Below are 14,968 nucleotides of genomic sequence, written 5' to 3'. Positions count from 1 at the left end.
GTAAGTCTGAAAGCGTGTCATAGGCGCGGAAACATCCATCGAAACCTTCGCGAGACGGGAATTCGGGAAGAGTGTAGTACATCTTGGCGTATGGTGTGCAACTCGGTGTTGAGGTGCAGTGATCATGACAAAGGAGCATAGGGATTTTATGAATCTTGGAAATCGACTGACAGATCTTGTAGGGATACAATGCCGATTCTCGAGCGACGATGCGGCGCGCAAAATTCTAAACGCTGTGCGGGAATGAAATCGCGTTCACCACGAGTTGAAGGCTGCGTGATCCCGACTCGAGGTGAATGCGGCTCACAACAGCAGGCTTCAGATCTCACCCCCCTGGCTATTGTCAGCCTCAGATGTCTTGAGTATAAGACATTCGCTTTCCTCTCAAGCTTCTTTATCAACTTCCATTAGCTTTCAAGCAGCAGCAGCTGGCTTCACTATTCTCCAGCCTCAAGATCACATCCAACCTCGACAGAATACTCCGTTAACATGTCCGGCAACCAGACTTCTCCCACTGTCTGCGCCAGCAGTACTTCGACGTCCACTCTGAGGGATACCGACCACAGCATTGGGTCGCCGGAGCTGCCTCGTAAGTTCAACTACACTTCCTGAGCTTCAAAATCATCATCATGTATCTGTCTGACCTGTCTATCAGCTCGTGCTTCTCGCCGTCTTCTTGCCGCAGCAACCTCCCGGCTCCCGTCTTCTCGCCTCAAGGGCGCCCCCGGAGCCATCGTCTTCCACCCAGAAGATGATACCGACTCCGAGATTGAACTCTTCCCCACCAAGTCTCGCAAGGGCTCCAAGAGACAGAAGGTCAATCATCCAAACGATGATGAGAACGATGGTCATCGCGCTCGCATCTCAATTTCCCCTTCTCCAGACTCCGATATCGAATCTGTTCAGCAACTCGCTCTCGTCCACCCCGTGATCAAGCGCGCTCGACGCATTATCGACCCCCAGAACGCCGCCGATGCCACCCTCATCGCTTCTACATCTCGCGCTGGTGCAGACTACTACGACAGCGACGCCGAAGACCTCACTGGCCCGATCAAAGGCATGAAAGACACCGCCAACCACTTCCGCAACGTCAAATGGGGCGCTTACGCTACCGACAAATCTAACGACGCCGAATTCCCCACCACACCTGTCTTCCGCGCCTTCGTCCCCGGTCGCTTCGAGCGCCTCGCCGACGGGACCGCATTCGACCAGAAGCGCAAACTTATCGTCAAGCTCACCGATGCCAAGGGTACCAAACACATCTACGCCAACCCGCCCCCTCGCGAGTGGACTAACCAGGATGCCATCACTGCGCTCAACAAGAAGACGGTGCAGCAGATTCGTCGCAATACTGATGTCAAGTTCCGCGCGGGTGTGAATGAGTATGTTGAGGTTGAGCGTGCTTGGATCCTTGCGCATCTCAAGGATGGCGGGCCAGAGCATAGCTGGGCGCGATTTGTTAACGAGTTCAACAAGGAGTTCGCCGGGAAGGTTGTGGAGGGTGCTAAGGATGAGAGGCCAATGCGCAGTCAGTCTTCTTTGAGCAAGGAAGTTAGTGGACGCAAAGAGTTCTATGGGAAGGGCGTTGTGCCGGTGTTGAGCAAGGCGGCTAAGAAGTAGATACTGGCGGCTTCTTCAGTGGGTGTGTTCTTGGTTTGTCTTGCTCTCGGTTCACGATGCTGGTCGCCGCTCATGTATGCGCGATCTGTGTAGTGGTTGTCACCTGGAGACAGCCAGGTATCTGTTTGATCACTTCATGATACAAAGTACGCTGGAGAGCTCCCTGTTGATATTTCCATTTCTGGTCCGAAGCTATCGAATGATCTATGACTCATCCTCAACCGCTCACGAACATCAAACTTCATAGACGACTTCAGCGTCTCGTATTAGGTCCGCTTCGTCATATCCAGACTCGTCAAATTCCCTAAACATCTCGTACCTCTCATCCCCATAGATCTCCTCCATGATGACCATTCTGTTCTGCTGCGCAGGCCACACCTGCGCCATTTGCTGCATCCGCATCTGCTCCCACATACGACTCTGCCACGTCCTCTGATCAGCGAACCCCAACACCTGCCATCTCACGTCGTGAACATTATCCGGCATTCCACGGCATATGAACCTCACCATATAGAGGCTGTGTCTCAAACATGCATCATCTGCATCGACCCTGGGCAGATTCAGATCAGAATCGGGGTCGTGTGTGATGCGCGCGATCTCGTTGTGTATGATTGTGGCTGCTGGGAAGGAGCGCAGATGGTGCATGAATTCGTCGGCGCGATTCCCGCAGACATCGGGGTATCTGAGCGCGTAGATGATATCGGTCATGTAGACTTGTGTTACTTCAGGGCCAAGGATGTTGGAGATGGTTGAGAGGAGGGTGGAGGTGTATCTTGAAGTTCGTCCATGGTGTGGGCTACAATGTTGGTTTGTATGTGTGATTTTGTCAAACTCGTGATGCGAGATTATGGATAGGAAGGATGGGAAAGGGTAAGATTTATAGCAAAATTGTATTTGCACTAAAACAATTGAAATTCTGAAACTGTGTGGTCTGCTTTGCGAACCATGGTTGTCAACAAAACTCCTGGTGGCACGAACTGTGGTTGCGTTTTTATTAGTTCCATGAGAATCACACAACGAGAATTTAAAAGGCAACATTAGGCGTGATCTACCATACCAACGTTTACACTCTATTCAGACTCAATCAAGTATGCATCGTGTCTGCAAATCCATCTGCAAGATCATAAAGGTCAGAGTCGCGCGCGAGAGCAGCTGCATCCGCGCGAGCAGGATTGATGGCAAGACCCTCGAGAAGTGCAATGAGGCTGTCCTGATCTTCACGCGACTGCTTCTCAACAAAGGCCTTGCCGTCGCGTGTCGCAAGTTCCGCGTCGATGAAGGAAGCAGCATACTGCCGCTGCTCTTTCTCATCCTTGTGCCCACCCTTGTCAACTTCGCGCTCGCGCTGACACGAAAAGCCAATAAACTGTTCCGCCAAATCACCAGTCACAGCATGCCATGGATACGCTTTCGCTAGGTCCGGTGAGAAAGTCTTGACAAGACCCGGGACGAAATCTTCAACTAATAGTCGGTGGAAGGATACCAAGGATGTGTGCTGTTTGGTGAGATCTTCCAGGCGATCGTACGCCTGTTCGTTTGCGCATTCGTGGTCCAGGAGCGTAAGAAGTTTCGCGATGTAAGTGAACCACTGATCACTTGGGAAAGCCTTGAAGAGTCCTTTCATCTGATACAGGATATCGTTGACCGGTGAGCTCCAGAACCCGCGCTCGTAACCGTTGTCGGGAAAGTCTAGATCAACTAAGAAATCCGAGTTCTCCACGACGTCCATTTGTAGGCGTATTAATTTCGGTTGATGTAGGCCATTACTTGATGTCACATGCAGTCTGGGGGGCTGCGTCCTGGTGAAATGAAATGCTCAATCGGAGGATACACGTGATTTATACTGCTAAGTGACCTTTCAAAATCGTGAGACAACGTATCTCCGTGTAAGTGTGTGATAAAATCTGTGGTAGAGCGCACGTGGTGATTTTGCAGCGCCCGTGCTTGCCCACGTGATTCATGTATTTCATTGGCTAACCTTGGCGCTGTAGATACCCGTGATGACTCATTCTGAAACTCACTGTGCAAAAAAAAAACAGAGACAATGTTTGGGCACAGCCCGCGCGTTGTGATTTTCAGATGAGGCCCGGGCCGAGCTACGTGGGCAACACACGCTAACCATGAACGAGCCTTCTGAGTGAGACTGTGAAAAGTAAGTGCCAACCTCGCCATCCCATAATTTCCTCGCATAATCCCTAACTTGCCCATTAGGAGACACTCTCTCTCATCACATTAACAATTCGCTTGCTACAACTCAACACCGACTTTATCACGGGAATGGTACTCACATCAACATCAACATCAACATCAACATCTGGTCTTGGTATACACCATGTCTTCACATGGAGCGGATCGGCTGGACAAGGGGTTTCCTATCAAAGCCAAGTTTCCAAACGGGCACATTATGGCGATGGATGTTGGCTACGTCGGCCAAGTCTACCTTCACTTTGCACCAGACGGCACGGTAATCAAAGCTGAGGCCGATCTTATCGACGCGGCGTTCAAGCACATTATCATCGACGACCCGGAAATCCTGCGCATTTTTAGCAAAAATGGCGACACTATCGACATGAACATTCTACACCCAGCGGCGGTGTTCGCAATTGAGTCCCTGAACATTGTCAACTCTGAAGAAGAGTATTTCCTAGACGCAACCTGGGACAATGGACGACTGATAAACGTTACTCAATCTAGTCGCAGGATAGCTTATAGGATAAACACGACCTTGGACGGGCCACAGGAAGCAGAGGAAGGCGCTGTGCACAAGCGAATCCGCGAGTCTATCGAGACCCAGCTGACTGAGAAGGCCGCAAGAGGAAGACCTGGGAGGAAACGAGCGACCGAGGCCCGACCAAGCGATAAGATTGCCGTGCCAGCACTACCAGCCAAGCGACAAAGGGCTACCAAATCAGTAGTTGAGCTCCCGACTGAGTCAACGCCAACACGGGATGTCAGCGAGGAAGCCGATGAAACACAACAGGACTATCAGCCGGAAAAGTTCACCCCACGGAGGCGTGCTCCAAGACAACATACCCCACGAAAACGCGCCCCGAAGCTCTCCAAGACTCCGGAGCTAAACGAGAATGACGCACCGAAGTTGACCAAGACACAAATCGCAATGCAAGCATTATACCGCGTTCTCGATGTACTTCCCGACGACCATCGCGAGACATACAGACACTTCGCCACCGTCGTCCGCAAGGAAGTTGCCAAGGACGAAGAAAGGACGCTCGAGTTCCACCGGCAGCTCCGCCAATTCGTTGATCAGCATGGCATCCTCGAACAGCACAATGAATACGTCAAACTGCTCAAAGCCAGTGGACCCAACAAAGCTTTCCAAATGCCGTTTTTCGAAGACGAGGGCGCTTCTTAGGAGGAGCGTGGAGGAGACGAGCCTGGACTGGATGACAGCGGTGTCGCATTGGAATCGCCAGCCCATGCGACAAGGTCTAAATCTGTGCAACATGGCAACGATACATGGGGAGATGGCGGTAGCAGCGCTGGAGAGTCTCTGTCTAGCGTTTCAAAAGCGAAATACTCAGGGCCGCCTATCGGCTGGTACAGCACTACGCCGCCAAAGCCGAGGAAGCGTTAAAAATGAGACAGTTGTATTTTAATTCGACAGGCGGTTGCACGAGGACGAGTTTCGTGGGCAGGTGTAGAGTTTGATATCAGAGGATTCTTTTTTTGCCAGTCAATGGTCGAGCATAGTTCAAACTTAAGTGAGCACATGAGATTTGCCAACAGTGGTCTTAAATTCTCAGCTTTACCCATATTTTTTCGTTGTTACGAGCTTGCTGAAGTGCGTCAGTACTGGCTGGTGAGGATCAGCTGGGAGATCTGCATGTGTGACTGCCATTAGCTTAACAGTGTACCTTAGCTCTTACATCGTATCGCTCAGGGAGATCAGAGTAAGTGTGCACGCACGTGGGGAGCTCGGCGTGGTATAGACCCCACGTGAAGATTGGCCGACATCTGACGCCCGGCCAAGACTATGATTGACGATATAAAAACCTGATGTCCGGATATGTTGAGCCGTGGCCAGGTAGAGAGCGACTATTCTTGGGCGACTCGTCCGACCCAACGCATTTAATCCCCACTCTACTGAGACTCTTCTTGTCCTCCAAAAGAATCCACAGAATACATGTCTTGCAAGAATATGCGGCTCTGGGTTGAGTTTTGAGATTGAGCAGGTTTTGCCAAGGTGTGAAAGGGCATTCATCACATGCCGATCTGGCAGTGCAGCGCGCGCCTCAAAACCATATTATACGCCGCGATGCTACGTCACTATAAAAGCCCTATTGCGGCACTAAAACTATATCTCCCCCTCCTAAAACTCCCCCTGGTCACCCTCTCTTTGAAGCTCTCACCTCACTCTTCGCTCTCAACCTACCTGTCGAGATCAACCACGTCACTGTCTGTCAGCATGTTCTCATCAGAGTCACGTTCCTCACGCTCAAAAGAACAGCGTCGAAAGTCTGACCAAAAGCCTTGGAAGGGAGCGAATGAGATACCCTTCGCCTCTTCAAGTCCTCCACCAGCAGGATTCCGTAGTATCTCTACATTCAGCGTGAACGAATTAGAAAGCTTGACTGGAAATTCAGACACTTCCGCCGCGGCTTTCAGCTACTCGACCGCATATCGTCCAACTTCATCGTCATCCGAATAAGAGGGAAACACAGAGGCAGATCCCCTCGTGGTTAAAGATGGCGAACATGAGGAAGACACTCTCCCAGCACCCCATGGCCAACCCTTTCTGCTCAACCTGAAGTCCTTTGCGGCACGAAACCCCGTGTTTGCACCGGGAGCACAGCCAGAGGACGAAGCTTCAGAAACCGACGACGAAAGCGATTCTGAATTCTCTGACCAAGAAGAGGTCACCCCAGTTCACGACACTACAGTTGAGGATTTCGCAGAAGGTGAAGAGTCTGTCGAGGAAGAAACCGACACAGAATCGCCAACAGAGGGGACCGACCTTTATTTGACTACACGCGAGTGGAACATTCGCGTACTCACATCCGAGTTCCGCACGAAGCAGCTGGAAGCTCACCATCCAGCTCAGGTACTCATAAATCGCCCCCCTGAGCTAGAGTTCTCACGGTTGGCAGACGCGAAGAAATTTTTGAATCAAGTCAATTCTTTGCCAACCGATCAGCACCCAACAGACATCAAAGAAGCCGAGAACAGTGTGAGTAGGGCCGAGCGGGATCTCGAACTCGCCAGCGCAAGGCTTGACACACGCGAGGTACAACTGAAACTAGAACGTTCATCTCGAGACGTTGAAGAGATGAAAGAGTACGAGGATCATTTGCGTGCTGCAGGCACGAAGCGCCAGGCGGATGATCTTGAGAATTCGATTGCAAATCACGGCAATTTTCGAAGTCATGACAAGGTGTCGGTCGATTCATCGATGACTGTGTCACAAGCCGAACGCGAGAATTTCAAGGCAGCGAGAAAGTTGGAGACTGCCATACTAGAGCGCCGTTTTATCGAAGCTCAGTTAGCAGTGGCGAAATCTCAGCGGAACCAACAAGGATCTGGAGGAACCAAGGAGGTGTTCGCAGTCGAGAAGCGCTTAACTCAGGCAGAGCTTCACATCCATCTTTTGTGCATGGGTAGAGATAAGGCCCATCGAATTTGGCAGCTCACACAGCTAGTAGAGCGAGATGTCGCCAATCCCGATATCATCGTTCACAGTGCATTTGTGGACCACGATATGGTTGAGGAGAGCGTAGAAGCCGCTTCCGACTCTTCCGCAGACGAACCCGAGTATGCTGTCGGCCAGTATGCTAATCAAGCCAACACTCACTTTCAGGCGATGACCGACCTTCATGGCGGACGGCCACACCTGCATCATCAACATACAGGCTTCCACCCATTCAATCGCCCGTACGTTGATCTCCAGGAGATGGCGGATCAGAACGCATCACGGCCAGCGGCTCCTGCACCTCACGCGACACAGCCGGCACCCGTGGCAACTCTTCCTCTCCCTTTGCATGGCCTCTACGACCCATTCACGATTCCGTTACCTCGTCCGAATCTCAATCTCAACCCAGATGAGGACTCAGACGACGAGGAGGTAGATCTTGGCCCTCCTGTTCCTTACAATCCGGCTATGGCACGTCGCATCCATGCTCATAGCGTGTGGGGCTTATCGATTCATGCTCTACGCGATGCGAGGGCTGGCCGTAACAACGGGGACATCGAAGTGCTGCAGCGTACCATGGACGAGGCCAGAAACGCGTATTTGGCGTTGGGTGGCGTGGTTCTGGATCCAGTGAATGGAAATCCATACATCGAACCTGGCCAGAACGAGGGCAATGTGGGTGAACACGTTGCGAAGAAGCAGAAGACGGGATAAACGCAATGGAGTGGGAGGAGTGTTGTGGAATGGGTTGAATCCAAAGTGTCCGAGTATGGTAACAATCGATCTTTCTGAATAATAACTCTTCATAATGTACAGTTTTGAAGAATAGAGAATGACATCTACAATCACGATTTTAGCCGGACCATTTGACTCGATGTGTAGACTAATCGGAGGAGGCCGTGCTGTGAACGCGAGAGTGACGATGACGCCATCCATTCGTTCGGGCGTTCGTTTGCTACATCAAGCAGCTCCGCTTGCGCCTGTGCAGGGCCCGATAATCTGACTAGAATCAGAACTGGCAATAATCAAAACGCAAAATTCGGCTCGCGATTATGTCTCTCGTCCGTTCTTTGCGCATCTCATGTTCTTCAAACTCTCTGCGTCCTATATCTCGTTGCATGGACAGCCTTGATGCAATTCTGGACGAGCTTACTCTGATTCCTTACGATCTGCCTCCCCAGTCACTTTTATACATACTAAGTTATATTTGTATATGGGATGTTCAGTCACAGGCGTTAGGCGCACTTTCATGAGGCTTGGCGCGTTAGTTGACAGCTCTGGAGTGAAAGGCAAGCAAGCCTCGAAAAAAAATTGCGTCGACAAACGCGTCATCGTCCGGCGCGACAACAAACATAGTCCAAACATCAAACATTTTCGACCTTCCAATACTCACTACCAACTCCGTCCAACTGCGACAGACAAAATGTCACGCGACTCTCGGTCTCCCACGATAGAGCCCACAACCCTGCCTGATCAGACTCCAGGCGCAACAGAAGCGATGACGCCACGAATTTCTACTTCCGTACCCTCCGACGAGCCGTCCGCGAAGATGCTTGCCGACATGAAGCACGACATCGAAGTCCAGCTCGAGGCAACCACACGCAAAGAATTCCACAACGCTGTGAATGGCCTGATGTGGATCGGCGGTCGCAAGATCAAAGCCGTGGAGCCGCGTCGCCAGAGGATTCGACATGTCGTTTCGAGCAACAAACAGATCGCTAGAGCATATGCTGAGTTTGCGACCGCCCATAGGGTGGGTGAGAAGAGGGTGACCTTTCAGTTGCCGCTGGTGGAGACAAATGAAGAGCAAGGAGAGGGACAGACTGATATTGAAAGGAGTGTTTGTACCCGAAAGCATACGCGGACAAGAGGCGAACGATACAGAAGCTGCAAATAGTGGCGAGCCGGGCGTGGAGATGGAGGAAGACGTCATGGTCGGTTTGAAGATGGACAAGCGCACTGATGAAGACAAGAGGCAAGCGTCAAGAGAGAAGAGCATGGAGGGCGTTGGAGAGCAAGCCGTCCAACCGTCTAGTATGCGCCGAGAACCCACTACTGCACCTGGAGGTCTTAGTCTAGTCCTATCCGAAGCTAGGCGGAGAAGCAGACAAGTCGTATTCGACATACGTCAAGCGGGACAAGTGGCCAGGACACCTCAGAAGCAGCGCCAAAAAGCTCGCAGTTCGAAGTCTAAGGAGCAAGGTGATGTAGGTGCTCCAGCCGCCGGGACAGAGTCGGAGGACGTTGAGATGACGGACACGACCTATCCAGCTTCCGAAGCATCTCACCCACAGATGCAGACACCAATCGAATTGCCTGTCTTGCAGCGCAGCGCCATGGGGAAACAAATCGCGAAGCGCCCCAAACAATCTCCCTGGTCCGGTCTGCCGGCAGCAGAGCACAGCGTCCTCGTACCAGTCACCAACCCCGAAGCGTTTCCTGTTGAGCGTATCCAGGTCGTACAGTCCCAGCACTACCCATCAGCAAAGATCATGAGCATGCAGACGCATCGCGATATTCAAGGCGGTATCGGCCAGGTGACCGCAGACATACAAGACGGACCTGTCAACCGCCTGCTCATCAAGGACTATCGACTTGTGCAGGCGCTAGGTCTCCTACACGGCGCAAACGACACCATCGCCATCCGAACATTCGACCTCAGATTCGATGAGACCTTTGAAATCATTCTGCTACCTGGGCAGCGCCCAAAAGATCTCAAGAACTTCGTCGTTGGCGAACTGGTACCTGCACGTCATGCATACCTGCACTGGCTGGACTACCGCGGTACCGCCGATCCGAAGTATGCTCCCTTTGCAATGGAAGCAAGATATATTGCGGTCCAGCTTGGTAGGCGTGCGATGGATGTCTGGAAGGAGGTCGATGGCTACTGGCAACTTGAGCAGGGAAGCGGGGGATCAGCTTATAGGCGGAATCGTCTAATGAACTTGGGCGAGGATCCAGTGTATGAAGGAAACGGGAAGAGGACGCTGACATTCATGAGTATGTGGGGATGATTCTGTCGTGACGAAGTGCTAGTTAGTGTCAGTGAATTGTGTTACGACGAAAGTGTTCGAACATACCTGAAAGCGTAAATGTTTAGCATAGCCTTAGCAAAAGCTAAGGCGAAATGTTTACATGATCTGCTCAAATGTGAAAGTGAGTGCACGTGACAACGTGTCTGACACCCGTGCGTCATGCGTGGACAATGCCCCATTGTTGTTAGCCTCCACAATCACGTTGCCAAGACCACGCGTACCTCATCTATACTCAACAAGTACCACTCCTTGCAACGATACCAACCAGCAAAAATCACTCGGAGAATCAATCTTGCTACGCGAAGAGCAGAATGCGCCTCCGCTCTAGCTATAGCGCGTCGCAGTCTCCATCGCCGACTGTGTCGTCCAACCGAAAGTCAAATGGCCATGAGGTCACACCACAGCCTGGCCGGCCAAGTGATGCAAATCTTATACCGCAGAGTGGCACTCCACGCTATGGGGCATCCGCGACTCGGCGTCTCCCGTTCGCGGCATCCAACTCATTGGGTCCAGAGTACACGTCAAGTTCACAAAAAGGCCCAGGACTGGCAGCAGTTGAAAAGATGTTCGGAACGCAGCTTCCACCCGCTGACTACGATACCTATGAGAAGATGATTGCTGATCTGACACGCGTCAGCTTCGGGGGAATAGCGCTGCGGGCTTCTCTTCATGCCGCTCTTCGAGAATTCTTCGCACGCCATCCTGATGCAGTACATGTACATAACAAATTCGCTTCTTCCTACAACAAGAATGTAGGGACGGACGATCGTTTTCATTTGCCAGTTATTGGACTTTTCGGAGTTGGCGGTACGCGGACGGGGCGTCTTAGTACAGGGTACGCGCCTCAAGGGAATCAGCGAGAGCGCGAGCTCAGTGAGACAGCGGCTCGTAGTCCTAGTGCAGGCACGGAGATATTCCTTGCCATGCAGTATGACGGAGCGATGGACTTTGAGCCAGTCAATGCGACTCAGCCTGTTCGGTTACCTGAACGGACATCACCAGTATCGCCTTCTATGAACAGCGTCGACGACCAGGACGTAAGGCCAGCATCTCCGCATCTTGTAGATGTCGACATGGGTGAGCCAGAGGAAGAAGCTTTGCAAAGGAAACTGCTGAAGGAATCTGCACTGCGAAATGTGGAGGCAGAAAGAGAAGACAGAGACGTGGAACACGCAGCAGTCACACCAAGTAACCCAGGTACCGCAGATTGGTACCAAGAGAAGGAACACGACTCACCGTTACCACTGCAAGAGATCTTGCCGCCAGCGAATCTTGCCCAAACACCTCGCACACCCACGGAGGCCCCGACGCAACAGAGCGACGTGGCGGAAGCACCACCATCTGCTGCTTTGACAGAGGGAGAAATGATGGATATGAACAGCGGAGAGGACAGTCTCGAGTCTGAAGAACGGGAAAAGAGCCAACTACCTGCCTTATCTCAACCATTCGGACGCGAGCCAAAGTACGGCAGCACCGAAGAGTTTCGTCTGCGCGAGAAACGGTCGGTGCATTCTTACCTTGCATGGCTCCAACACCGCCAGACGCGCTTCCCCACCGCACCGCCAAATTCTTCCGAGATCATTCTGATCGCAGAGCAGTTAAACAGACCAGAGGCGACTGTCTACGATGACATCCTATACCGCTGGGGCTTTGAGACAAACAGCAAGTGCGGGGCGTGGTACAAACAGAACCGCTTGACGGTGCTCGGGAAAGATCCAAGGTTCGATGAGGAAACCATGGGGAAATGGGATGCATGGGTCAAAGAAGGCAGAGATGATTTAGCAAAGAGAGAGTCGCGATGATGGTGGACGCGTAAAGGATGAAATTTGCAAATCGTGGTAGTCAAGGGACTGGACGCATTCGGTTAGACCGTCGCGTCACGGACAATTTGCATCATCGCTGCTTCACTTGAAGATGCGTACAAATCATTCTCGTGCACGTATTATAAGAGTGCTCCCTCATAGCTAACATGCTTCATTTTCAGACCCACATCCTCAATCGCATTCATATCGTATGCAGCCCAACACTTATGGCGCGCCATAACCAGGTCTATCTACGTCAATTGATACCCGCTTTGTTGACGTCCTGATGCAAACGGAATCAAAACGTTCGCGAGAATAGAAAGCCTTAGGTACATACTTTCAAGAACCACTACTCATCCATTGAGCCGTTGCTCGACGGATTCGATGGTGCTGGGTTTGGAAGAGGCCCTTCCTCATACGATGCGTGAAAGATGTCGCCACCATCGTCCGACTCGTCATCAGAGGGTCCTGTCGCAGGTTCCGCGTCGACTTTACTCCATGGTTCTTGAGGCTCCTTAACGATTGGTACGGTCATGGAGTGGAATTCGTACGCGTGCCGGTGGCTGGCGTCCTGGGCTTCGAAACCATGCGGGATACTGGATGTGCTCTTGTTTATGCCTTGAGGTTCGCCGATCTCCACAGGTTTTGGAAGACTGGTGGCATTTGCATCGTGTGTTGTTTCTGGAAGGTTGCCTCTGCGATCATCGAATGTCATTGGTGTGTACGGCACTCTGATACCCAGGGCTGGCCATCTTGCTTCTGAGTTCGTCTGCGCTTTGATACCGTAATGGTCCGAGATCCTTGCATGATAAACGGCTACGCCTCCCTCAGCCATGTGAAGCGGTATTTCCGGTGGATCGATATTCGACCCATCATCTCGGCCTTGGGAAATCTTAGAGTACGCGACCCAACACTCCGCAGCCGGATGAGGCCACCATGCTCGACACTCATTCGTGAGTTTACATCGCCTTCTACTATCCTCGAGCGGCTTGATATGCTGATCATCAACTTGCCACATGCGGGCTGAGTCAAATCCTCGACTTGTTGGAGGTAACGAAGCAGGGTCTATTTGCCCAGGGTCGATCGGGGACCTTGGGGGAGAGTAGACTTCAGACGCAGGTGATAAATCTTTGTACACGTGCCATTCGCGTCTTCCGTCTGTTTCCTCTGCCCATGATGTGATATCGATGCGATGTTCACCGTCATTAGGTGGCGCCCTCTTCTTCCGGCAGAACTCATGCTTCAAGTATGGATAATCTGGACTTGCATTGCGCTTCCTTCGAAGCTGTACTTCTTCCACGGGTGCTTCGCTGTTTTTGATGCCATCTTCTTGCTCACTTTCTTCTGATTCTCTTGTTTCAGGCGTTTGAGATGAGTCTGAATTCTCTAAGTGCTCTTGTGTCTCAGAGTCCTTCCTGGCTCCAGGTACCGGTCCACGTATCATAGGATCACGATCCTTTTCGTCTTCATCGCCACCATCATCATCGTCGCTCGACAGAATTTCATCTCGCACAGCACTGATTGGCAGAATAGTGGGATAATCAGCTGGTCGTACCTTGTCCAAGCAATCGAAGGATGTCAGCCAGTCCCACGACAATTCCTTGGCCGCGATAAAGAGACCTTGATCTGTGCGCATCTCGCCCCATCGATCTGCGTAGGGCGCGCCTTCGAACGATCGGATGGAATTTAATGCCAGCGTACTTGGTCTGCTTCCTGCGAAGCGGGCGGTCTCAAGCTCGCGTCGCTCTGTGTGGGTTGCATAGCCTAACCCCTTTTCTACGCTATCTTTAAGTAGCACATCGTCATGCTTTGACCTTTCCTTCTCGATTTCCTCGAGATTGAGATTGAGATTTATGGGAAGATTGATGTCACCCTCTCTAGGGTGATCTGCGTAATGAAACTGCTCGACTCCATCTATCATCTCTCCGACGCCGTTTTCATCAACGCCAATCCTTGGTGGTAAACCCGAATGCCAGCGTCTGGGTCTAGGCGTCCACATGTGTAGCTCTTCCGATCCGATTTGCGGTCTTTGTGTCGTCGTGCCGAGATCGCGTAGAACGTTGCCCAAGCGGTCGACGTGCCCGGACTGGTACCTCTGGCCACCGATTTCGCGCCGGTCGTAGTAGTTGAGCATATAACGCATCCAATCTTCATACCCACCATCTCCGCCTGTCGCTTGTAGCTTATACGATATTCTGGTCCTTGATCGCTCAGCTTCGTACGCAGCACGCTCTGCTGGATCTGGGTTAAGATAGCGCCATCTCTTCCATCTTCGCATGCTATCTTGATAATATAAAAAGTCTTCTAGGCGCCATTGCGCTCCTGCGAGACGGTAATGCTCGTCGGAGCGCACCTCTCTGGAAGATCGTCCGTTTCTTGTTACGGCCTTGACTTTTGCCAGTCGAGTTTTAAACGGTTCATGGGCGGCTTTAGCGGCTTTGGGCGTCATCGCTACGTCCCCCATGCGATTTGCTTGCCCTGAGCTTTAGCTGCTTCTTTCTCTGCGTCCAACGCATTTTCATATGCTCCTTTTGTACGGTTGAACTCCGCCTGCAAACCCCCAATATCGAGAAGGTCCCACTGGACTTGTTTTGTCCAGTTAGATCTAGTTCGCCCCATTGCGCTTTGTTGGTCTTTCAGGTATTTCTTCATAGCAGTCCAGTAATACACCTCCCTTGCGCCCGGCGAGCCGTCATCATTCGTGTATTGCCGTGTGAATTCTAGCCTCGGAATGTTCAAGGGTGCTGTGGCGCTATCATTTCCATCAGGACTGATATCCTTATCAGTCGGCTTCTTCTTGCCACGTTTCTTTCGGGGGGCCATCTTTTCGATACGCCTATTTTTGTGCCTGGACTGAAGTGATG

At 51.8% G+C, this 14,968-nt stretch overlaps 7 protein-coding genes across 7 annotated transcripts; 5 read left to right on the top strand and 2 right to left on the bottom strand.

Moving 5' to 3' along the window:
- Positions 1-489: 489 nt before the first annotated feature.
- Positions 490-1,620, top strand: SNOG_14411 (hypothetical protein; the record flags this gene model as incomplete). Its single annotated transcript, XM_001804547.1, has 2 exons — positions 490-589; positions 656-1,620. 2 exons carry the CDS (start codon positions 490-492, stop codon positions 1,618-1,620), a joined length of 1,065 nt encoding a protein of 354 aa, XP_001804599.1.
- A 234-nt stretch (positions 1,621-1,854) lies between these two features.
- Positions 1,855-3,349, bottom strand: SNOG_14410 (hypothetical protein; the record flags this gene model as incomplete). Its single annotated transcript, XM_001804546.1, has 3 exons — positions 1,855-2,073; positions 2,128-2,392; positions 2,715-3,349. The coding sequence occupies 3 exons, from the start codon at positions 3,347-3,349 to the stop codon at positions 1,855-1,857; spliced, it is 1,119 nt and encodes a 372-aa protein (XP_001804598.1).
- A 603-nt stretch (positions 3,350-3,952) lies between these two features.
- SNOG_14408 (hypothetical protein) lies at positions 3,953-4,993 on the top strand (the record flags this gene model as incomplete). The annotated part of the gene is made up of 1 exon (XM_001804545.1): positions 3,953-4,993. One exon carries the CDS (start codon positions 3,953-3,955, stop codon positions 4,991-4,993), a length of 1,041 nt encoding a protein of 346 aa, XP_001804597.1.
- A 1,053-nt stretch (positions 4,994-6,046) lies between these two features.
- On the top strand, positions 6,047-7,981 carry SNOG_14407 (hypothetical protein; the record flags this gene model as incomplete). Its single annotated transcript, XM_001804544.1, has 2 exons — positions 6,047-6,173; positions 6,303-7,981. 2 exons carry the CDS (start codon positions 6,047-6,049, stop codon positions 7,979-7,981), a joined length of 1,806 nt encoding a protein of 601 aa, XP_001804596.1.
- A 709-nt stretch (positions 7,982-8,690) lies between these two features.
- On the top strand, positions 8,691-10,281 carry SNOG_14406 (hypothetical protein; the record flags this gene model as incomplete). The annotated part of the gene is made up of 3 exons (XM_001804543.1): positions 8,691-9,105; positions 9,152-9,281; positions 9,375-10,281. The coding sequence occupies 3 exons, from the start codon at positions 8,691-8,693 to the stop codon at positions 10,279-10,281; spliced, it is 1,452 nt and encodes a 483-aa protein (XP_001804595.1).
- A 1,094-nt stretch (positions 10,282-11,375) lies between these two features.
- SNOG_20161 (hypothetical protein) lies at positions 11,376-12,104 on the top strand (the record flags this gene model as incomplete). Its single annotated transcript, XM_001804542.1, has 1 exon — positions 11,376-12,104. One exon carries the CDS (start codon positions 11,376-11,378, stop codon positions 12,102-12,104), a length of 729 nt encoding a protein of 242 aa, XP_001804594.1.
- Positions 12,105-12,453: 349 nt separating this feature from the next.
- Positions 12,454-14,927, bottom strand: SNOG_14405 (hypothetical protein; the record flags this gene model as incomplete). The annotated part of the gene is made up of 3 exons (XM_001804541.1): positions 12,454-14,345; positions 14,458-14,495; positions 14,560-14,927. 3 exons carry the CDS (start codon positions 14,925-14,927, stop codon positions 12,454-12,456), a joined length of 2,298 nt encoding a protein of 765 aa, XP_001804593.1.
- Positions 14,928-14,968: the final 41 nt, after the last annotated feature.

The sequence above is a fragment of the Parastagonospora nodorum genome (genome assembly GCF_000146915.1).
Source record: "Parastagonospora nodorum SN15 chromosome Unknown scaffold_31, whole genome shotgun sequence".
NCBI classification, from domain to species: Eukaryota; Fungi; Ascomycota; class Dothideomycetes; order Pleosporales; family Phaeosphaeriaceae; genus Parastagonospora; species Parastagonospora nodorum.
This window is presented reverse-complemented; position numbering and strand designations above follow the sequence as displayed.